Below are 24969 nucleotides of genomic sequence, written 5' to 3' on the forward strand. Positions count from 1 at the left end.
AACGTGCTGGGGCTGGTGGCAACGCATCCACACACGCAGCAAAGCCTTAAAAAGCACCATTACATCCAACATCCCCGTGGGAAACTCCTTCCCAGCCCCACGTAGTAGGAGCTGCCTTACTGAGACATGAGCTTGTCTCCAAGACATTTCTGTTTTCTGAAGTAACGCTGGATGTTTTCCTTCTTCGTGCATGTGCCTCGAGCAGAAACCACCAGCCCTGGGCTGGGCGATGGGGCGGCAGCTTTCTGCACCCAGCCTCAGCACTGGAACTCCAAATTTCAGGTCAGTCTCCAAATTGCACGGGGTGAAAAACCTTTATGCATTTTGCAAACATTTCGGTGCGGGTTTGGTCAGTTCGTGCCAAGGAGCAGAAAAGCAAACAGCCCTGCCTTCTCCAAACAGAAGCACCACGAGGGTCACGCTGCAAAGAGCCGTCGCTCAGCTCCTTCCTTCCCCCTCCCAAAGCAGGGAACATTTTTTTTTCCCAAAACACTGAGTGCACCACATTGGTATGAAATCATTGGTATGAAAATCCCTCTTCTCCTTCACCTGCTGCATTGCCCAGAATGCAAACACACGGGAAAGGAAAGTTTCCCTCTGCCTACCTTGCATCTCTTCTCTCTCTCCACGGGTTCTCTAACCAGCTTTACTGAACACGCGGGTACACCAGGAAGCTAAATTACACCCCGACACCCTTCGTTAATGAACACTCCTGGGTAATGTCTCTTATCTGACCTTTCTTTTAGTTGGGTCACTCATATTTATAGTCATGCTTCATTTTTCTTTAAGTGCACCCTTGTTATGGTATTTACTCGTTTATGTTTCAGAAGAGAATAGGGTAAAAATGGATTTAATGGAGCTAGAAATAGAATGGAGCAAAACCACAAAAATCTAATGATCTGCCCGTCCTTCAGACGGCTTACACGAACAGGAACTTGCTGCGACTAGTTTTAATTGATCGCTACCTCTTTACAAGCCCTTCTGTGGCAAGACAGAGCTGGAAAAGTATCTGGGAAGAGCAAAGAGCCTGAAGTTAAATGGTTTTGGCTGTGCTACACCCCTGTATCACCCGGTGCAAACAGGAGTGCCTGCTGCAGACGGCGGTGCGTGGGACCATGGCTTCACAGAACCCAACAGCTCCTGGGACCGGCACAGCAGAACCCAGCTTTCAAAAAGCTTTCTCCAGCAACACCACCTGCCAGCCCAAGCGGCTGCATCTCCGATTATCTCCTTCCAGGGCTTCTGGCACTGCCCTTTCCCTGCATCTTGAAGGTCCCTGTGAAACCAAGAAGCCCAAAGCTGAGCATCCCTGGCCACAGACCACCCATCCCTGCTGTGTCCCCGGCCAGTTTCTCCTTAGCCTAGTCCAGGGCAGGTTTTCTTCACCTTCCCTTGCTTTTCAAATTCTCCCCCCATCAGGGTTAAAGCCGATTAGCTGACAAAACGGTGAGATAAGGTGGTGAACGTTCAGGCTCTATGGCTCCTCTGAAGGATAACTGCTCTTCTGTGAGCCATGGACCAAGAAGAGGCACGTTAGAAGCAGCCAGGGTGCCCCTGCAAGGGGCAATTAAACCCTTTTATGTGCCAGAAAACAGCTGCAGAGGTGGGAGAGGCTGCCCACAGCCCTGGAGAGCCCCAGCGCATCTGCAGAGGGGAGCTGAGCAGCACAGAGCGAGGCTGGGGCACCCCAATGCCGGGTCCCCTGCCAAGGAGCAGAGAGGACTGGGCTGTCATCGCACCATGGCTCCATCCTCTCCGCTGTCCAGCCCGGCCACCAGTCCCAGTCCCACGTGGGGACTGACAGCCACGGCAACGGCGGTGCAGAGCCGTTGGGCTGAATTTTGGTTCCCCACTGGTTCAGTTCCTCTGACAAAGTCAACTGGGATCCAGCCAAATGCCTCTGCAGCCCATAGTCTATCCTACAGGGAGGATTCCTGGGAGGTTTTATGATAAAGGAGGAAATTTCATGGTAGCCAAAACCACCAGCGCTTCAGGCCAGCCCAGTCCCCAGGTCCTTTACTGCTGGGAGCACAACCCACATGCAACCCCGGGGGAAACCACCTCTCCAACCCATCCCTGCTCCCCTCTCCAGGACCTGCTGGGCCAGCGCCCAGGCTGCAAACGCTGGGGCCACGGAAACCCAGGCAGAAGCAACCTGTAATTTCACAGCATGAGTCTGCTGCGGGGACCTGCCGCAAGTGCTCTGGAATCAGGAGATGGTCCAGAACTGCCCAGTCTCTAATGTTATGAAGAAAACCTCCTCTTCAGCATTTTTCTTAAAGCCTCAGTCCCGGGAACCTTGCAATTACTCGCTAACTGAGCTTTCAGTTTTATTTTTCAAGTTTTTAGCCTCTCACAACTGCAGAAAAAGCCTGAAGCATTGCTCAAGCGCTTCCTACTCACTTAAAAAAAGGCCTCTAGAAACAACCCTATAATGTTGTTTTTAAAAGAAGTAGCTCACTTTCACAGCATGTAAGCCATACACCCCGAATTCTCTGCAGCATCACAGATGACTGCAGAGGCACAGGAGGCTGCTGCAAGTCCATGCACCCAGCCAGGGAGCAGAAGCAAAGCCAGCAAGCCCCTTCCTCAAGGGACAGCTATCGTGAGAAAGCAAACGACATTAGTTTTAGGTAGTCCTGCGAGGAGCAGGGAGCTGGACTCGATGATCCTTATGGGTCCCTTCTGACCTGAGGTATTCTATGATTCTACGACATGACCACACGCAGGCAAACAAGTACCACAAACATCCCTGTTCCAAGCGGGGTTCAGAGCTTGACCTCCCCAAAATCCTCAGCCCTACAACCCTCCTGCAAGCCTTTCCCTAAGCTACCAGCTGAGATTCTGCTCTCAGAGCCTTGCACCCGCAGCCACCCCCGGCTGTCCCAGTTCACCCCCAAAAAATTACATCTGGCAGCTCATCAGGAGAAACAGCACTGTGAAAACACACACCAGCGGGACCTCAGCAGACAAGTGTTAACCCTTCATCCTCCCCCAAATCCCTCATTTTCTTCGCTTTTTCATCTCCCGTTGGCATTTGTGATCTCCAACCAACGTGATAACTAGCGTGTCCCAGTTTGCCTGGGAAGGGTAGAGGAGAAGGTTTGATCTGGGGACGGGCTGAACGCGGCCGGTGCTAATGGCAAGACTGCAGAGAGGGGAAATTTCATCAATGCACAAATGGAATTTGCCAAGAGGCATTTTAAGAGTCAATTCTTCACACTCCAATAATTAAAACAATATTATGAAAAAAGGCGAGGGGGAGGGCGGGAGGCAGCGCTCACACTGGGACTTGGCTGATGGAGGAAACGGGCTGAGCAAACAGAGTCAAGTGAGGCCTCAAGGCAAGAGTCCTTCACATGGCTCCCTGCAGGCTGGATTTAAACCAAAAGTTTATCTGCTTCCCAGCTGTAGATTTTTCTATGCATGCATGTTTTTAAATAAAATTTTGTATTTAGATCAAATATGGGCTAATGACCCTGGCCCAACTTCCTTCTTTACCTCAAAAATACCACCAAGGTCAACAGGGTTTTTTTTTCCCTTCCAGGCCAAAACGTTCAATTCACGATCCTGCTACAGACTCTCCTAGTGACTAATAAATCTCCGCGCATGATCTAAGACATCATAAAAGTCTAATCCCATTGAGCACTCGATCCCAAAAATTAGAGTCCCGCAGAGGAGCTGTCATCTAGGTCTACAAAAATCAGAACACCGCAAACTGTTGCATTGGCTGAAAATGAGCTTCCCATCCAGCATCTCCTGTAAGGAGAGCAAACATCCCAGCTGAAAAGTGAAACAAATGGAATAGACCTACATGCTGCTGGATCCATCTCTAACACCTCCCTGGCCGCTGGAGCAGCCTCTCCGGGGAGCTGGAGGGCTCTTTGCTGCTGCTCTCCAGCGTCCCACGCCGGTGTGCCCACATGCAGAGCCCCCGCAGCCAGCTTCTCTGCATTATTTCCAGGAGCCAGAAGATTTTTTTTTTTTTTTAAAATTAATTTGCTGTGCAAATCTAGCTTCTGTAAAGACAGCCTCAGAGCAGAACTGACGAGCGGGGGTTCAAGATAGACTGACGCCGTACAATGGTCATTCATATCTGTTGGAAGCCAGTTCAATTCACATCTGCAACGAACTGTGATCTCAGCTCTGCTTCTGGAGCACAGAGGTCCTTTTGATAAATCTCTATGTACAGGGACTAAAGCACTATTTCCGCATGAAAGGAATATATTCAATTTTTTTTTAATAATCATTACAGTCCACTGGGTTTGAAGACCGAGTTTCTCTTTCCCATCAGAGAGCTGTTGCACCCCATCAGGCTCAGGTACATCGCTGGGACAGCAGGCAGCAATGCTCCAGAGCCCGCTGCCTCGCACCCCGGCTCACTCTCTCTTTTAAATTAGTCCTCCAGCACCATCTCGGTTGCTTTGTCCTTTGCTTGTGCCCAGAGGAGACCAGGGTGCCACGGGAACACCCCGATATCACACCCAGCGCTTGCACGCAAAATCCTCCCGGGATCCCCCGCTCTGTCAATTCGCGCACACTCGTAGCACCGACACAGAAAGGTCTGCGTACGGGGAAGGTCTTTGTGGAGTTTCTCAAGGAAAAAAATGAGAAAAGCTTTTCTTTGTCAGAGCTCCACTTTTGCATCAGTTCTCTCCAGATATATGTATATTTTAAGTTAGACGCGCAAACCAAGAGAGAGATAAAAGAGTACACCTGTATGAGAGCCATTACTCTGTGTATAAGTGACATCCATTGCATCTTCAAGGACCGTGCAATGCAAATATCTGCACAACTGTCTCCCTACACGTATCAGTTTTCAACAAGATGACTCTTAAAGGATGTGGGATAGCAGCAGGTCAGGGCAAGGACTGCTGGGTCTGTCTGCTCCACGGCCACCGTTCTGCAGGGCCTGGACAAACCGCTGCTTCTTGGGCCACACCGACACCAACTCCTCAGACAACACAGAACCCGTACATTGTACAAGTTGTCCTCACTGCTCCATCATATTCGGGCTTCAGCCTGTGGCAGAGCAACTGGGTATCACGCTGCAGCTTTGAGACCCTTCGTGTGCTTCAAGTCAGAGAGATGCTCCAGAGCTGCTCCAAGTCAGGGTGACCTTGGAGGTGGCAAATGGAAGAGGTGGAGAGCTGGAAATAAGCTCTCCCACGTGGCAGGAGCAGCGGAGAAGGTGCTTTGCATCAGTAGCTAGCATCAACATTAAAGCAAAAAGATGAAGCCTTGCCCCTAGGATCAGGATGGGAAACACCACCATCCCAAGCCCCAGAAGAACAGGCAAACTGCTGGCTCCGATTTACGTGTTACTTCCAAACCCTTTGCAGATCGCTCCTTCCCCTGAAGTATTAACCACCTTTTTCAAAACTTAAATAACAGGCTGTGAAATCCCCACCATCTGTTAGCCAGGGAGAAATCTCCACCACAGCTAAATGAGTCTCTCCCACACAAGCCTTACTCATTAGTAGGAACGACTGCAAACATTTACCAAGTCCACACTGGCTCAAAAATTCCTAAAATTACTCACAACAGGCCTGGCATAGGAAACCTTGACAAATGCAATTCAGTGTAGTGTGTCCACACCATTAGCTTTACCCGGGGTGCATTAAGGCTGCTTTCTGATTATGCTTTAATACGTAATTAGTAGGAAGAGAATGACGTCGAGGAGGAGAACGTCTCACTTACATGCACACCATTAAGACGCAAAGCGTAAACGAGCTGGCTGCAGCATCACCATCCGAGGCTCATTAACCGGAGCAGCGAGGCACCGAGGGTGAGCGAGCGCTGCTGTCCCACTGCAGGAATGGCCAAGGGCCGCACAGCCATGCTTGCCGCAGTCGCCCCAGCTCCTCTCCTCTGACAGGTTTTGAGCCAGGCAAGGAAAAGTCTGCAAGAGCTGGAAAATGCAAAGGTACCTTTCCCCAAGAGAAACGCTCATGCTTTTCCCAAGGGAAACTGATACCTTCGACAATTACACAACCCTTACAGATGGTTCTCAGATGTCTTGGTCATCCCGGCCTCACCTCTGATGTTTCGAGATGCTTTTTAAAACCTATTCAAAGCAAATCGTTCCCTACCAGCACTGCAGCTGCAGTCCAGCCCTCTGATCCCGCTTTACCGCCTGGCTCCCTGTCCGCTGCACCCAGCACAGCCCCTGCACACAGACAGACAGACCGACCAACCAACCTAATGCCCTGCAGCTCCGGGATATTTCTCACCAAGTTTTCCGGCCCTTTCTCTCTCTCTCGTGTGTGCGCACACCAACGCCAGGCCCGCAGTGGGCAGGTGGGAGAAATCCCGAATGTACAGGGAGTTTCTGAAGGAATATTTCATTTCTGACGGAAAAGACAAACACCCGATCTGGAAGCCCTCCAAGAACAAACAAGCAGCCCATTCTGACAGCCAGCGGAACAAAATAGTCTGAGATGCTGCTTTCCCCCCCCCTTTAACTTTCCCCCATGAAGACGTGGGGGAGGGAGATGAGAAGCCTCCCCATCGTCCCCGGGCGAGGGCAGCCCTGGTTTCTAGAGCTCTCCCTGCAGGTGGGACAGGAGCCGCCGGTCACAGCCTCAGCAACCTAAAGTCTCTCCAACCACGGGAGACTCGGAAGGGCCCGAGACTGGGCGAGAGATTGGGGTGCAAACAGCAAACCTCACCGAAACCACGCTCTGCTGAGACGCGGAGGTTTCAACGCATTTTTTTTGTGCGCTGTTTATTTGCTATGGAACATTGACATTTCTCTTCCAGTAAGTGACTGTCCAAATGCGAAGTACCAATCTGGAAGGGGCACAGCAGGGTCCCAGGCTCGCCGACCAAAGCCCATCTCCCTCCAAGCACCCCAGTCCTAGCCCCGCTCCTGGGATGTGCTGGGGCAGGGAGCACCCAGGCTCCTCTCGGCATCGGGATGGTTGTGTCCAGGTGCAATATTTCAATGTCCTAACCTGTACCAACTCCTCTTTGCCCCAAGAGGAATCAGAGTTTCCTACAGATGCTTCCCCCCCATTTTTCTTTCTGGTTCATGGAGAAGATGCTGTGCAGAATGACCCCGAGTACTGGGACTTGTGGAGTTTGGCTGTGCCAGCATTTTCAGGCTGATCGTTTCACTTTTTGCTCATTCTGCTAAACCATGGTTACACCCACGTGTTAATCTGTTTCAAGAAATGTTAATTATTACTTGTAACCAAAGCATTTGGCCTTGAGACAGTATGATCATCAGATGCTACAGTTCCGACAGGCTGAGAAATCTGCACAAGATTTTAATCAAGAAATAGAAAAAGCTCATTATAAAGTAAAAAATTCCTTTTATTCCAAGACTCCCTTAAGTGCTATTACCTGGGATGTATTTCCTTCCTTTCCCAAAGCACACGCACACTGAAGAGTTAAGCTCAAGTGATGGCAGCTGCACTAATTGAGCACCAAGACATACAAAGCCTGACTTTGCCTGTTGACATCTTTCAGTCACGATGATGCTCACTGTATCATTAAGTCTCAATGACACAATAAAGGAAAAACATCTTGAGAGGTTCAAATGAAACCAGGCATTTTTCAAACAATACGCAAAAACCGTTGGGTCACCCAAAAGAGCCCGGCTTCTTCCCCCTCCCCTTTTTGGAGACAGACTGGCAAATGTTTTACCACTCTCAGGTTTTTCAAGGAAAAGAAAAATCCTGTTCTCCCCAGTCTTGTCTAAAATTACCACAAGGAGAGCTCAGACAAATCAAGAAGGTAAAGGAAAATCAATTTAATACACATTAAGGATATGCATTTATCCATGCCCTGATCAATACCTTGGATTCCTTGCACATTAAAACACTTCCATCACTATTTAAGGCCCAACAGCAGAATTCTCCCATCCAGACTATGGGAGTTACGAAAGATCCTAGCCCATACTTGTTTGATCTGAAACATAATACTCCTTAATGTGACCCCTTGGAAAAATACTGGGGAAAGCAGCCAAGGAAAAAAGAAAGGGTGGGGGGGGGAAGCAAAGCTTCCCAGAATGAACATTTCTGGCTCTTTCAGTTCCACTGAGAAGCTGCACATCTATAAACAGACCAGATTTGCAAGCAGGGGAGAGAGGAAAGGGGAAAAGCAGAGAGAATTTGCCACAGCACAGCTAAAAGCTTCTGCTGCAGTGAATACCAAAGGGCCGCCGGTGCCCAGCTCCTGCTCCAGCCCAGGAACCAGTTGCTGGGACGTTGCATTTTCTTCTGCTCTGTTGGGACACTGGGCTCCGAGCCCATGGATGGCGCAAGCCTCACGATCCCATGTGCATGTGCCAAAGACCTTACAGCACCTCTCCTCCGTGCTCCCAAAAATCAGAGCAGCTTTGCAAACACCGGTAACTCTCACCGTGGTTTTCACTCATGCTGGTCCTCATCTGCTCAGCGATGCACAAAGTCCTCGGCAAGGAGCCGAGCTTCTCCCTGGGAAAGCCCCAAGGGGTACCCAGCCGACACAGAGCTGAACATCACTGGGGAACCACAGGAGTGGGTCTGATGCTGCAAAGCATTTCTTGGCAGAGAACCCAGCCCCAATAACCAGAGACCTTGGGCGAACGTGGGTGTCTGCCTTCAGCCACCCAACATCTCACCAGCCCTAATCTGGAGCAGAAGACTACGGCTGTAAGCAGAGGCTCTCCTCCCGCGGCACCGGTGGGAGCCCAGCGTGCCCCCTCTCATTTTGGCTGGTGGGACAGGAGGTGACACCAAGGTCACAGCGTGGTGGTTCAGCTACCAGCTGTTTCATAGGGGCACTTGGTTTAGGACACAGCGAAAGACTAACTGCATTTTATCAGCGACTTGGTGCCCATGCAGGATTTCAGGCTGTGGTGCTGTTACCAGCCCCCTGAAGACCACAATACACGCCAGCATGGCCCTTTTGACATTAACTGCGGCAGGCAGCTAGGAAGATTCACAGTCCACCAGGTATTTCAGGGCAATAGTCACAGCAGAGCAGAGAGAAATTTCCAGGATTTGGAGCCTAAAAATGTACATCACTGGAGGTGTGGCAGCACCTACCACATCCCTCGTGGCAAACACCACCGCGCAAGAGTCCTGCGCACGGCACGGCGCTACGCAGCAGAAAGCACTGTCTGGTACACGCTTGACTAGCCACAGAAATCTGTAATTCATTTGTCCTGTGTTTTAGGGAAGTTCAGTGTCAGGGTTTCCTGTACACACTTTTAGCGTTCCGGCTGAAAACATCTGCTGGACACACTGCACCTGCTAAGGCAGCCCCATGAACCGCAGCTGATGTCCTCGCGGTGCCCGGGAGCGGGACGATGGGAGGAGGGTGCCTGCATCGCCCCATATCTGACAGCATCGCCCGAGACCAACCGGCACCGCTGGAGAGTCACAGGCAGTGCAGAGCTCGGTACATACGGGGTGCGTGACAAGCAGCCCCCAAGCCCAAATGAACCCTCAAGCTGGCAAAGGTGGGGGGGAACCCCATGCTGTTCCAGTCCGCTTCTGCCATTTGTAACATTCATCCCAATATCCAAGTCACCAGTACAATTCCAGCAAGGCCATTTAAAACACAGGTGGCCAAACAGCGGCTGACCTCACGCCAGCTGAGCAACGCGCCAGCCAGCACGGAAGGGACCGAATATCACCCGCAGTTCCTGCAAGCAACAGGGGAGTTAATCATCAACGGGCAGGTGGTGAGGTCCCTGCACAGGCGTGCCACGAGCTGCAACGGCAGGGCTGCCTTCCCCACACTCTCATATGCTTCCCAGAGCCGGGGTTTCTCCCTCGGGCAAGGGCTGCAGCACCCAAGGGCCATGGGCAAAACCCTTCGGGCAGCACTGAAGCTGCACATGAATTTTTAGCTTGCTGGCAAAGCGCTTTGGTCACTCCTGAAAAGTCCAGCAGTGGTCCAGAAAGCACAATATCGCCCTGCAGAAGCTACCCCCGAGGGGCTGTGCTGCTCTGCTCAGGCGCATGGAGGGCAGAGCAAGGGAGAGCGTGGGCTCGGGGCGTACCCACGGCTCCTTCTTCGGTGGGGACAAGGTCATGGCAAGCGCCGGGCAGGCAAGGGGTTAAGCACGTTCCTGGTTTCTTGCATGCAATTACACATATACGCCCATCTCTCTTTGCAGGCCAGTTACTCTACTGCTCTCTCATGGGAATTAAAAAAACAAATATGTATATACACACCCTTCTTTTGGAGAATTCTTCTCACTTCCCACCCCACCCGCTGCACACGCAGTGTGCGAGTTATACAGCAATTAGAAACGTTTTCATCTGCGATAAGATCCCTTTCTTGACACACATCCAACTACCGTGCAGCAGCCATCTGAGTAACTGGCACGGAGGAACACAACAAGGGAAGGTCTGTCCGGCTGCCCCGGGCCTCCGCGGGATTTGTAAATAAAGAGGAGGAGAGGCACAGCCGCCGGCCCCGGCACTGCAGAGCCGTGGCCGGGATGCCGTGCTCAGCTGCCTGCAGTGCTGGCAGCTCCTCTCCGCTCCCGGTCGCTATCACTTCATCCACTCAGTGGTGAATACAGAAAAAACACGCTGCTTTTAATTTGTTTTTGGCTACAAGAGGTCAGGAAAAACCCCCAAAAAGTCAAGAATGGGAGAAGGAGAGCTGCTCCCACTGCCAGCGGGTCAGCTGCGGGAGGGCAGGCGTTGGGCTGGCTTTGCTACGGCACCAAAACGCAGCCGTTTATCTGAAAGTCTTGCAATTTTCACATACCTATATTATTTCATATAAATCTCCTCCTTTCTCCCCTTTATATGCCCAAACTACGTTGAAGCGGCACCCTTTAAAATGCTGCTGCTGGGATATTGACTTGTATGTGAAGGTAGAGATGATGGAGGGAGGGGAATTCTCAGCAGAGAAACAGAGAGGAACACAAACCACCAACTCTCAGTTATTAATCCCTTAAATAATTCTGACAACGCTCCCCACCCTCCTATCTGAAACCAAGCAGAAAACTCAGTTTTCTGACTCTCTGGCAAGAGGGACGGGGGGGACGATGGCAGTCGAGCCCCTTTGCAGCTCTCCCAGCACCCCAGTCCCGATGGCCGGCGAGGTGGGACCTCTCGTTTTGCAGATTCTCCAACCACAGGGTGCTGGTGACGAAGCTGGGGACAAACCTGCAACAGCATCCAGCGAGGACAGCCCGGATCCCCCCGGGGCTTTCCAAGAGCGCTCCACGCTGGCTCGTCGGCAGGAGGAAGGGGCCGCCTTCACACCAAAAATTATTCTGAAGAAGCAAATGCTTTACAGAGGGCACCCATCGCTTTAACTCTGATAGTACCAGCACACCCCCACTTTGGCAGCTCCCCTGCCCTCTCCCACCACCAAGGCGGCTCTGGCTGCAGCCACCGGAGCGTGCTGCGCTCGCGGCCGCCCTCCCCACCGCGCACATCTCCTCCCCGGCGCTTCATGCAAGACAAGCCATGTACAAGTCCCCCGTCAGCCACCCACGGGGCGCACGTGCCCGCGAACCTTGGTGGATTCGATTAATTGAGAGGGAGGATTGATCCAGACCCCCCCCCTCCTCTGAGCCCTGCTCGAGCTGCGAGGTTGGTGCACTTCTTGCCAACCTCTGGACCAGAACCAACAGAGTGAAAAACACTACTTTAATCTCAGTATCAACATCTCCTCATTTTTCAGCTGACCTGTGAGCTGCTTCCCTTTTTCATTTTTAGAACAGCATCATTTTGTATTCGTGGGTCAGGGTAGCAAAGACCCCTATCTTGCAAAAAAGCTTTTTTCAAACAGTGCAGGAACTTCAAAAGAAAGTCAGGACAATTAAATACACGTCAGGAGAGCAGAGAGGAGTGGGAGGCTAATAAATGGCACGCTCCACGGGTTTATGAATATTTGAACTATATTTCTCAAAAAAAAAATAGTACATTACCGCAAGTTATTGAAAATGAGTAACTCTCTTTAATGAACCTTGCTACCATCATGCTGACTAATAGAGTGATAAAGAGTTTAATCCATATTTATGTACATTTTATCTCATTATAGTTGGTGCCAATAAATTAGCAAGTCCAATAAGAGTTACATTTTATACCATCATTGCTATTAAATGGGCAAGAAGTACTGCGCAACAGCACACCGTACATGAGCATTAGCTTTTTGTTTTATTTCTTTTTTAGGAGCCAGGCAGTACTAGCAAAGTACTCGCTCCTGCAAGCTCAGACCCTAGTTAGGGACGAGGCAATATTAACAGGGGTTTTCTTCCCCGGAGCGCTGCACGCTGCGCTGCTGCTGCATCCTGCAGCGGAGACGCAGCCACGGAGAAACACTGCTGCAAAGTGCACTAGTGATTATGGGTAGCTTCTGAGCCATTTTAAAGGGGTAAGATTAAAAAAAAAAATAAATAAAAACATTAAGAGCCAACTTGTAGAAAACAATATAACAATATGTTCTTTTAAGGTGTCTTAAAGGGCGCAGCTAGAAATACAGGCGGTCAGCCTCTCAGGTCACTGTTGGAAACCTCTGTCGTGAAACGCAGCGTGTCCCTCGTCACAGCGGGATTGCTTAACAACTGGACATTGGGAGAAAAACCTGGCTGTGAGCAATTTAAACTGGCCTTTCCACTCCCTTTGGTAACTGGGGAAACACTGCAACAAGATTACAAGAAATATGACGCATCTATTTGGCAAGAGCCTGCGCTTGCCTATTACCCGACATCCCACGAAGGCAGAAATGGAGCTTTTCAGCTCCACAGGGATTTGGGCCAGAGAAGCCCACATGGTTCACGATCCCATTTCACCAGCTGTTATCCCGGTGAGAGTAAGGAAGCAGGAACTTCCCAAGCTTAACACTTAAAGCAGCAGCAAAACCAGGGATAAAAACCCACGTTCCTGGACTCGAGCAGCCCCCGACCACACTCGCTCCTCTGGAGGAGGCTCCATCGGTCCCACGGCAGCTGCTCCTTGCTGAAGCCCTGGCTCAGAAGCCAAAGGGAGCTATGGAAAAATCTCAGCTGGTCAAGGCAAGACGGAGGGATCTGATTTTTCTTCCTCTTCAAAAGCACTACTGTTTTTCTTACACTAAGAAACCCTGAAGGACCCTGCAGCTTCCAAAGGACAAGCCCTTTACGTATAGGTCAGCACCGCATAACACAAGCCCCTGCCTTTCTACTCGGTAATTACACCGCAGCAAACCCAAGTGCTGTTAGTAATTGCTGTCTCACTGGCCCTAGGGTTTGGAGGAGAGAAATAACTACTTAAGCGGCATCCAGAAGGGAAACACCCAACACCACTCCACCAAGGTTTCTATATAATTAAATGGTCGACTGTTACTGTGCTCCGTTCAGAAAAGTCTCCTACGCGGCGCAAGTGTCTTGTAACCAAAAAATGCTATTGATCTCAGCAATGAATAGCTCCAGGAAGAATTTTTTGTGTGTGAAGTCTGTGTTTGGCCAGTGGGAACGTGGATTAGAGACTCCTTTTGCTCTCGCTGTGACTCAAAACGGAAAGGCGCTTCGGTCAACAGCAGATTTTTCCCTGTTTATTTGCTTTGCCACTGTTGAATGCAGATCTGAGGATCGTGTGGGAATGAAAGGTGGCAAAGACAATGGGGATGTTTTGACAGGCTTCCAGAGGGATTTAGGGTGGTGCAGACCTGAACAGCTGATACCCCCACCAAACTGATAAAAACTGCCTTGGGAAAAAGACCAGCACGGTTTTTGTATAGAGAATCTACGCCTCCCAAATCTTATAAGGTTGTATATAAGGTTGTTTGAAGATGACTATGCACGTGAAAATAAGCAAGATCCAGGCAATTTCCCCGAAGTTTGTGACAGGTTTCTTTTCCAAAGTCTCCTAAAAACCTAAATTGTCATGGGGTAAGAGGGAACGGCAAATCATCTCCCCTCCCCTAGTCACAAAGCTGAATGTCCCCCCCAAAAAGTGAACAGGAGGAGGAGGGAATAGCTGTTCCCCAACCAGACCGAAAAGGAAACCAGACTGTGTTCAGCTGACGCGCTCCGGCGGCGTTTAAACGCCATCCTCTATTAACAGGCGTCTTCGGCAATTTGAAACAGCACAAAGCAAGAGACAACGTGACGATAAAGCAGCATTTTAATTAGCAGTGGTTCTTTCCCCAGCCCAAAAGGTTCCTTCTGTGCATTCATATTCCCAGAACAACAAAAGCCTTCTTGTATTTCGTAAATCAAAAAACTCATAAAACAAGCCCCTGCAATTGCACATTCCAGATAATGGTCCAGAAATAAATTAGGCAATAAATATCAAATAATATATCCCCATCAGCAGTAAAAATCTACTCTTTGGCTAATCAGAAGAGAAGTTGCCTTCCAGCAGCTTATGCCCGGTACCTCCAAACCAGTAAAACAATAGAGAGCTTTAATAAATCTTTTAACACCTTTTCCACTGAAGAATATAGCAGTTGTCCTGCGTACTAGCTTCCCTGAGCCCAATACCCATCAGAGTAACAGCACGGCCCTGACGCCGTTCATGTCAAAAGCGAGGGTATGAGAACGGCAGCCGCTTGTCAAAGTCCCATAGGATTTTCCTCCCTGGCAGCTGGGTCTCGTTCAGCGTTCGGTGCCACCCATCCGTTACAGCCCAACACGAAAACGCGCGCTCCCCTCTCCCGTCTAGGTGACACACGGCACAAACACAGCCAGCACCTACCAACTGCTGGGAGAAAAAAAAATCTCCAAACACAGTTTTCAGAAACACTCATTTCACCCTGGCATAAACCTTCCTGACACCCCTGGAAACTCACTGGCCACATTACAAAACCGATGGCCCTTTTCGTAAAGCTGTTTTGCTCGCAGCCATGCACAGAGGCAGCGGCTGGGGAAGGACTGTGCCAGGTCTGCACCCCGTGCAGGGTCTGCACCCACACCGGGGCAAAACCAGAAACGCTTGCGGACGAAGGGTCCTTGCCACAGGGTTGGTACAAACCTGGGTCCAGGCTTGTAATGGTTTGTAGCGCTGCTATAGGGAAATGTGCTGCTGGGGTTGCAGGGTTCAATCCCCCAGGCTGGTTTAGGCAGAGCAGGGTTGATGTTTAACACCATTCTGAAGGTGCTGTGCTTACGGGGAGCTCACGGGCGAGGAGATGGTGCGGCTTTGCCCCGGTCGCCCAGCGAGGCAGCTGGAGCTGGAAGGGGACCCAGAGTCCTGACCCCTGCACAGCACTCGGTCCCCAGGGCTACAAGCCTCTTCCAACTGCTCTTATTAACACATAGATACAGTATTGTGATTCCCCCCCAAAAAAAGACATTTTTCCATGTACTTTAGAGACTGATCCCAGAGGCTTTGTAAGCAGAAAAGCTTGAAGGCTTGATCTCCCTTCACTAAGGACACAGCAGAATCAAGCCCTAGATGTGCAGGCTACCACGAGCACAGGGGAAGAGGTGCCCAGCGCATGGGCTAAGGGTGCAGAAGCTGCTCAGAAAACCTGAAAGACTTTGTCTTTTCATCCAAAACCTGCAGCCCAAGGCCGGAGAACCACCCGGTGCCAGCAGTGCCAGAACCATCCCTTCCCAACAACTCAGGAGTAATTCTTACCTTTCCAAAATCCCGTACATCAAAGAGGTCAAAAGGATCAAACAGATCGCTGTTTCTTAACCCAAATTTGTCGTGACACACTTTTAGGAAGGTTCGGATGTTCTTCAAACAGAGAAACTGGGGGAAACAAAAAAAGAAACGGAGGGAAAAAAATGAGCAAGACAGGCACAAATTTTAACTGCGATTTACTGAGTTAAATTCACATGCGAGACAAGTTAACAGGAACTCAGACACTTGCACTGAGAAGCCACGCATTAGTTTGTTTGCTGTTACTGAAGATGTCAGGCTCCTGGTGCCCTGCGAGGACGCCTGTGTTCTCAGCTGCGCACCAGAAACAAATGCCCTTTTGAAAAACAAGTTTCACATAAGGTAACATGGCAGAAGGGCTGGAAAACTTAAGCCAGGACGTTTCCCTTTCAAGGGAAAGCCAAATATAAGTTAGAGCTGATGTTCTACAGAAGCCCAGCGTTGAACTTTTAACCATTTCCAGCATGATCCCATTTGGTTCCCTACAGAAGGGACGCACATTACATCGCTTATTGTAGGTACTGCTGTACATCCATACACGTGCATGGATGCACACATCCCGAACAAAAGATTGGGACACTCAAAACAAGTTTTCTTGCTTTGGGGCCTGAAGCAACTGACATCTTATTCAAGCCACCTTTGCTCCCTTATCCTCACACCTCGCAGATGCTGCGGGTGCCACAAACACTACCAGACCCAGGGGACATCAGCCAGCCACCTACAGCCCCTTTCCAGCAGGCAGCTGCCAGTCCTGAGGCTCAGCCATGGGACCTGCTCCTGATCCAGCTCAGATCCCGTTCCCGAGACCAGGGCAACCCCTGGGACTGTTTCCACAAAGCTTTGCTCATCTTTAATCTCGGCCCATTTGAAGAGGCAGAAATCTCGCCCCTCTAGGGACCACCCGCGGTTATTCAGATAGCTCAACTGGCAGAGCAACATGATGTTTCTCTTTCAAGAAAATCCTGTCTTTGGCCATAGCAATAATTGGTCATTTGTTTGCGAGCGTCGGGGATTTTGAAGTCTGGGGACTCCAGACTGTCTCGCTCCAATGGTGATGCCTGGCAGCACAGGGGCTGAGATGAGAAGAATAAAAATATGCTTCATTTTTGCGGCTGCATCACCTACGTCCTTCATCAGGATGGACTGACTGCCGAGCAAGCCAATTAATTTCACTTCTTTCTGCATCCTCATGCTATTCCACAAAACACCTTCAACTTATCGCTGTATTTTTGAGCAACTCTTTCCCAGCAAATTCCTCACAAATAATTCTAACACGTTTGTTAGGTAAATCAACCCATTAAAGGAGTGAATCATCCCCACGTGATGAACAGGCGCGATGCAAACTGCCTTTGGGTGGGTTTGCACGGAGTCAGTCGGTGTGGTTTTGTCACATGTCTCTGCTCCCCAAGTTGCCATCAAGCCAACACCATGCAAAAACACACTGCTTGCAAACTTCACCGAGAGTTCAAAGCAACATAAAATAGCTTAATTTTCTTTTAATTAAAAGAATCAAAGCAGAGTCTTTGGGGCCATCGCATCTCCATAGACATGACCGCGACACAGCTTATCGTTATCATCGCATTTGGGATTATACGTGAGGTTTGTGGCGACGGATTAGCAAGAGCATCTCATTCACAACAGGCTGATTCACCTACACAAAGAACGAACGACCCTTTTACCCTTCTCCCCCACTCCAGCCCCCTCTACATGGAGTCACCGAGCGACAGCAGAGCTCCCCCAGCACAGGACATTCCCATCGCATCGGAGCCTTCTCATTAGACAAGCAAGTGCCGGAGGCAGAAACTGAAAACAGTTCTGTTTTTCTAGGGCATTCCTCTATCTCACATAAACACTGCAGTAAATATAATCCGTCTAGACTGAGAGGGTTTTTTGGAATTGCTTTACAACCTCTCTCGCCGATACGGGTTATTTCATAACTTTATCTTCTGGGTCTCTGCAAGAATTTACACCCTGAGCAAACCGGCTGCTTGCAGCAGGGATATGTTTTCCTGTTGCACTGCAGTCTCATTGATTTCAAATTTCTAGCATGTGTTTATTTTAAATCCCTTGAAGCCTCTAGTTTTGAAAGTTAATGACACAAGTTACAGCCATAATTAGACACAGCAAGAGGCAAGCTTCCTCCGCAGAACCGTCCTGCCTTTCTGCTGCGTTTGCTCCCCACCTCCTGCCCGTCCCAAGGCTCGGACAGCAACAAAGGCTGAAGGGCTCAGGAAAGACGGACTTTCACAGCGCCGATGTTCAGCCAAGCAAGAGACACCCAACGGGTGCGAAAACCTGAACCCTCTGCATGATACGTTTGTGGTTCAAATTCCTGAAAAGCTCAAAGTTCACACTACCTCTTTACTGAGGGACTGCAGAGAGATCACACATCCAAGCAAATGAACGCCTCGTCCTGACAGCGTTTCTAACAGGGAGCAAGCCCCGGCTCCACCACGGGTTTAGATTGGGCTGAGTTACCCCCATCTCAGCTTGGCCTTGGTGAGAAAGGACAGGACCAACCCTGCTGTTCAACATCAGCTGCATCCAACTGTCTTTGCTCATCCAACTCAAATCTGGAAGCCGTCACACCACCTGCTGCTAAATGACCAGAAGACGGCGGCAGCAGTGCCGCTGCCCTTCCCGCAGCTCCAGGTGATGTCTGCAAAAAGCCACCAGGCGCTGCCACCAGGCAGCCAGCCAGTCACCGAGTGCAGGCAGATGACAAGCACCAAGGAAGAATCCGATAATCTATTTAAAGAGTTGCTGAAACGGCCTGATCTAAAACACAATAAACCCAGGCAGCAGCACCATGGTCCCTCTCCACCAGCAAGGAGCTGGCGGCAGAGCGAGGCCACCACCTTGCCCACAAGTAAAGCCACTGCTTGGGATGATGACTGCAGGTAGGTTTTAGCCCCGCTCACGCACGAGAAGGCAGGGTGGGCACAACCCACGCGCGGCTGTTAGCGGCACAATCTGCTCCTGCGCTATTTCTCTTGCACCAATCTGCAAAATACCTTCTTGCGCTTTTGCTCACAGGCGTTTCGAGGCTGGTTTGCCGTTGACGGAAGATCATGAATTGTTAGCTTGATAGCGTTACTCAATGGCCACATATTAAAATTAGCTACAATTGAATATGAGCTGTGCCGAGGCCATTTTATTTACCAGTCAATCACACCTTTGGACAAGTAAACACTCCACAGGAGAAAGGGAGCGAGAGAAATCAATGTTCTCCATGGGGCTCATTCACCACCTGCCAGGCCCAAAATCAATGGTGTCATTTATACGCTTCGAGCGAGACCAGTGCTGAAGCAGGGTCCTGCCATCTCCTTTGGTGCAAGGGCCAGTGGGAGCCCAAGCACCACACATCCCGAGTCCTGCCATCGCCCTCCCTCGCACCCAAAACAACCTCGGTGCCCACCAGCCATTGCTTCTGGGGACAGACACCACCAGCAACCAGGATGCTCAGCTCCGGGAACAGACCCCAGAGAGCACGGCATCTTCCATGGAAACCAGCATCTCCCACCACACCACTGTCTGGGCTCCGAAACCAGCCATGCCATGAATCCTCGGCATGGGGAGAGCTTCCCACGCACTGCAAAGTGCATCCAAGGCACTTTGGAGAGGGAAGCTATTAAAGCCAGAGCAAAGAGGCAATAGGGGTAGGGATGGGACTGTACCACAGGGAGCGAGAAACTCATCTGGTAAAACAAAATACCTTGAAGCCTGCCAATAGACAAGAAAAGTCTATGGTCAGCTCTGACCTGATCCAGTACTAGAGAGAGGCAGCGGCGTCGGCACAGCAGAAGGGCCCCGCCACCTGCACTCACTCAGTTTCGGAACAGCTTCGCTTATTTTTAAACCCTCTGCAACGCTGTAAGGTGAATAAACTGCTCTCGGCCACCGCCCGTCCTGCCCCAGCCCAGCAGAAACCTGCTTTGCAAAGCAGGGGCAGCTGCAATTTCGGCAGCACCACCTCTGCCCTCGCCCAGGCAGGACCACAGCCACCCTGGTGCACGCTGGAAACTCCTCAGTAGCTTCTGGGACGTTCTTTTTTCAAGAGGGTTTTCCTGATATTTGTTTTATTGAATTCACTAAGTTTAGAGACTTCTTGGATGATCACTGAGTATATAAAGGGTATTGCTGCCAAGTTTTCAATGCAGCTCAGAAACTTGTCCTGAAAACTTATAAATGCATTGGAGAAGCCTTCAGTGGAGATCAAGAGAGGGACGATTTGGTACCTGGGATAACCTCAGATACTCGGGCACTTGGGATAACTCCACTTTGCACGGGGACACTGGGAGCTCAGCGGGGACGTGCCCAGCCACCCCGAAGCTCTGCTCCCACAGCCCCGGGTGGGAAGGGCAGGTCGGATGCTTCTGCAGTTGGAAACTACAGCTCCGGGGGCGGGAGGGGAGCCCGCGGGAGGGTGCACGGCGGCTCAGCACCTCGCTCCTCCTCACGCCCCCGTTTTAGTTACCACCGCCCCTCCCTGCGGTCCCCGTATGACTGGGCGCCCGCGGCACCTGCGCTGACTAGACAGCAGCCATTTCCGATGCAAATTCATCAGAAACGATCCAACTACTCGAGCACGCTGGGGTTAAGTTGGAAACCGTCTCCCAGCCTCGGCAGAGATGATCGCAGGCTGGAAAGCCGCATGAGCTCCTGCCTCCCACCAGAGCTGCTTTGCTGAAGGGAGATGGCAAAGAGGCAGACAAAAAGGCAGAGAAGGCAGCAGCGATTGCTCAACAACCAAACTGCCCGAGGTGGGATTTGGAGGACGTTCATGTGAGCATCAGAGCAGTCCCTGGTTCCTGCATCTGGGATGGCACAAGGGAGGGAGGTGCCAGGCTTGAGGGTCTCCAAGAGAAATTTAATAATGTGATAAAATGTAGGGAAAGGACGGAAAGGGGGCAGCTGCTTTGTCTGGCAGGGCAGGATCATACAACAGCTCCCAGATTTTCGAAAAGGGCCTTTTGGAGAGGCAGCGACTGCCGGCGGCTGGGGTTAGTGCTCCGGGGAAGAGCGGGGCCGCACACAATAGCACTGGGCAGGCAGCCACGTGCTGAACCACCGCCAAAGCCCAGACCCGTGGGCTTGAAATGGGTCCTGCAGCATGCAAGGAATGCTGCAGCTTTGCCGTTTGAGATAACCCACTGACGCATGACGAAAGTAACTTTCTTTAGCGTTTCCTGACCGTGATGTCAGATTTCCTCTTATCTCGCTGCCGGCACGGCTCGAAAGCACCAGGCAAAAAGTAAGTCCCCGACAGGGAGCTGTTAGCATCTGCTTATCACAGGCTTCGCGAATGGGGAAGGGAGGGTCTCTCATTGAGAAAACACATCATTTGCAAGGATCAATGGGGAAATGGATATCCCGTGGTGCAAGCCTCTCAAGAAAGCCAAAGGATGCCTCTCCCAGTCACGTCAAGCTCCCCTGAGCTACTCTGACATTGCAAAGGGGCACCGAAACTCCCTTTGCTTGCTCCAAAGTCAAGAGTGGAGAGAAAGTCCAAGAGCATCCAAGTACCCAGCAGGAACCGCAGGGCTGCAGCCAACGTAACCCTGCATTTACAACTGCACGAATCACAACCTTTATCTAATCTCTCGAAATGGCTCTGCCGGATCTGGCTCGCCTCCACATCAAGGTGTTACCAGGAAAGCTTCGGGAGCAGTAATAAGAGTCAAAAGCACAAGTGGAGCTTGTATCACCCTCCACCAGCAGCACCAAATCTTCTGTGGCTTTGTTCCTTCTCACGCTTCGCCCCATTGTCTGTGAAAGGAGCCGCCGCAGAAACGGTACGAAACATCTCTGCAGCAAATTTCCCTTCCCATTCACATTTGGATTCAAGTCGCAGCTCATCAATTACTTTAGATGGACAGATTAAATTTCGGGTTGTTGGACAGCAGATTTATCTATTGAGAAGTGGAGAATGAAATTATTTCTCAAACAATTTAGTGCTATTATTTCCCGCCATTTCAAAGACATTCCTATCACACAGCGCTCACAGGCTGGGCAAATCCCACTTAGCAAGACTGATTAATGAGCCCGAAATGCTGATGAGCACTGACCTCCCCACAGCTTCTCCTTCTCCTCACATCCACCCACAAGCAAGGATTAGCCCTAGGAGAGAACCTGAGGGAGAGCAACTATTTATTTTAGCAAACACCCATAGCTCACCACTGGGAGGACTGGGGGAAAGCAAACCTGCAGCAAGCAAAGGTCCTTCCCAGCGAGAAGCACCAGCCAGAGCTCAGAGGGGCTGCAAACCAGGAGCTTCTGCCTTGCCCAGCAGAAGCACACCGTGGAGCTGGGCAGCATGGCTGGGAGGCTGCCCAGCAGCAAGCCCAGCACCGCAGCACACCGGAGCAGGCTGCCGAGCCCCGCTCTGGTTCCTGCTCATCCTCACACCTTTGCTCATCATCGCTCTAACACGGGTCAACAGATAAAGAGCTCCCAGTTACCTTACAGGAGGTTCCCATCACGATGTATGGGTTCTCAAAGGGAAGAGGTATCTCAGATTAACAATATTAAGCTCATGAACTGGAAGCATATACATGAAATTGTAAAAACAATTAAAACACAAAATCAAGGGGAAGCTCTGGAGTAATCTTTTACGCACACTGAAGGCAGAAGCCTCAGCCCCAGAGGCAGAGGAATGGCCCTCAGCAGCACTCGAGTCGAAGCGGGCACAAACATTAACCAGAGCTCCTGGGTTTCGTACAAGACACGAACTACTGAGACAAGGCGAGGACCGGAGGCAAACGCCTCCAAGGTGGCAGACGTTAAGAGGACGTGGGAAGAGCGAGAGACAGAGCATAGGGTCAAGTGATTAAATCCAAATTAGTCAGAGATGCAGAAGAAATGCTCAGTGACACACTGAAGTATGCACTGAAGATGTAGAGGATACAACTGCATCTGTGCTTTCCCTGCTTGCAGGAGGAGCCCGCGCAAGGGCAGCAGCATCGTGTGTCCCCCCTGGGGCTGCTGTCTCCCCGCCAAGCAGCACCGCACAGGCCAAGCCCAGCATTGCGGGAGCTTGTCTTATTTTATCCTAGGAAAGTTTTGCTGACCCCAAACTCCCTCCCAAAGACCACCAGGCTCGTTTGCTCCATTACATATGCTCCTTCAGAGAAAGAAATGGAAAAGGAAAAAAAAAAAAAAAATCCAGAAGTGTGGCAAAAACCCCCATCAGGCAGCTGATGAGTCCGAGAGGATAACACAGGGCTGGCGGAGGGGACAAGAATCAAGTAACATCCCCCAGTTTGGAGGAGGGAAAGGAAATCACAGGAAAGCCAGGATCCTTGTGTCCTCCGAGGCAAACTCCCGACAGCAGCCATGACCTCCCCGAAGCTTAAAAACACGGGCTGAGCCCTCGCTGACGGCATAGCGGGAGAGGTTCATTAAAGCCCGTGCAACGAGCCAGCAGACCCCGCATCGCGTGGCAGGCAGCCCCGCCGGGAGCGCTTGGCTTGGCATCCGTCCGTCCCGCCATCCATCCCGCCGTCAGAGGGTCACCCAGCGGCGCGCAGGGGCTTTAAATGAGCGGAAGGAAGCTGGAACTTCCCAAAGAAAACGGCGGAGCTGCCGATGACAGTACTTCCCTCCTTTGTGGAGCCCTCCGAGGGCTGCACACGTAGGGCTCTGCTGAGAAAGCAGGAATCGTTAAAGTAAGGGCTTTAATTGCAATGCCTGGGAGCATTTCATCAGAGATGCTTACAGAGTCTGAAATTCTCTGCACACATCTAAGGTCTGGACAGCCCAGATCTTTTGCCCAACCACCCAAAATCCAGTGGGTCCAACAGGTTCAGCACGGGTCCAAACCCCAACCACAGGTTTGAGGTTTGTGTAACTAAAAACCTTGCCACTGAGGTTTTAGAAAACCCCAATCAAATTCCCTGCATCACATCAGGCGGCTGATTGCACTTCAGAGATTTATCTTTTAGATGTCTAAGTGATCTGCAGAGCCGTTCCCAGGAATAACAAAAGCTTCTTGCAAAATCAGGTGGGCGCAATCCTCTCTGAAGGCCCTGATCTTCACCAGCTCCTCCTTTAAGAGAGGGAATTTCAGGTTTCCCTGTATGAAGGCCAATGCTGCTTTGAGTCATGGGTCTTTTTGCTGTTACAAAATGAATGCATGAGAAGCAAACCCCCCATTTCCCTTGCCACCCACCCCAACAGCGATGCATTTCAGGAGCTGGATGGAGAATACAGACTCCCAGACTACATGAAGGAAGGGCCAGTAGGACACCAAGACATGCCTAACCACCCTGGACAACCCTGAGCTGAAAGATGCCCTTGCGTTATCCCCAAGCAGCATCTGCTGATGTGAAAATCCCTCCTCGGGTGCTCTCCTGCTCCCATGATCTGCCTGGACAGCAGCCGTGTGCCACAGCCGTGGCAGCAGAAAACACCCATGTTACGTCCCTACATCCCTGGGACGAGACCAAACCGTAACGACCCAGCAGACAGAGCTGGACCACGCGCCTGCTCTTCCAAACGCCCTCTCCATAACCATATGCATCAAGATTTAAAAAACCAAATGCAGAGCAGCAGTTTTCTCTGCAGGCCCTAGCCTGTCCCAGAGCCACGTGGGGCTGGCTGCCGGGAGCGGGGACGACGGGGCAGGGAGCCGAGGCTGTTTGCAGCCCGAGCTATGGCAAAGTGTGGGAGCCTCCAATTCCTGCATCCCAGATCTGGGCTGTCTTTTGGGTATACTTACGAGCAGACCGCCAAACCCAGGCTTAACTGTAGTGAGGAACAAGATCTGAGACTATGTAAAGCTTGGGAGCTGGAGAGCTTGGAAGGACTGATCAATCTGCCCACATCTGGCACCCTTAATAGACAGTCCCCTTCCACGCTCATTAAATCCAGCCTTTTTCTCCTCTCGCTGGAAGACATGCAGCTCCGTCAGGGGAACTCGGTTAAGAAAGAGGGGAAAAAAAGAAACCTGTCTTAGCTTTTACTATTGGCGTGAAGTCCTAAACTCATGTTTGCCTCACCAGGGCTCACACTTCACCACTCATAAAACACGACCATAGGTAAAAGATGGGATATGTAAAAAAAGAAGTTATGATTATAGCTGATCAAGAAATGGGATACCTTCCCATGCACTGAGTTTTCAGTAAAGAAAATTCAAAACATTTTGGCCAACCCAAAGCTTTAAGACAGGACTTGACCTGAACCATGACAATCAAATTATAACGCAGAATTCAGCTGCTGTTAAAGAAAATGAGTAATGGCGTAACCGTGTATAGCGTTACACTGTAATGATACGCTCACAGAAGACTTTCCAAGCAGTCACTGTTCTGCTCGACAGGCTGGCGCAGGGAACCTGACCGTGATGAACTTTTGACAGGACAGGGATGAGAACAGCTACGGTACATCTCCGAGATGAGTAACCAGCAGCCAAGTCAGGAAA

General features: G+C 50.8%; 1 protein-coding gene across 2 annotated transcripts in view; it reads right to left on the minus strand.

The window, feature by feature from the left end:
* VAV2 (vav guanine nucleotide exchange factor 2) overlaps nucleotides 1–24969 on the minus strand; it is a 151223-nt gene that overhangs the window by 100446 nt on the left and 25808 nt on the right. For both annotated transcript variants that reach the window (XM_087753129.1, XM_009477094.2), the window contains exon 2: nucleotides 15525–15641. In XM_087753129.1, the coding sequence (XP_087609255.1) occupies nucleotides 15525–15641 (117 nt within the window). The remainder of the gene's footprint in view (nucleotides 1–15524; nucleotides 15642–24969) is intronic.

Source organism: Nipponia nippon, unplaced genomic scaffold (genome assembly GCF_047370975.1).
Source record: "Nipponia nippon isolate SJK-2023a ecotype South Korea unplaced genomic scaffold, ASM4737097v1 scaffold_16, whole genome shotgun sequence".
In the NCBI taxonomy this organism is placed as follows: domain Eukaryota; kingdom Metazoa; phylum Chordata; class Aves; order Pelecaniformes; family Threskiornithidae; genus Nipponia; species Nipponia nippon.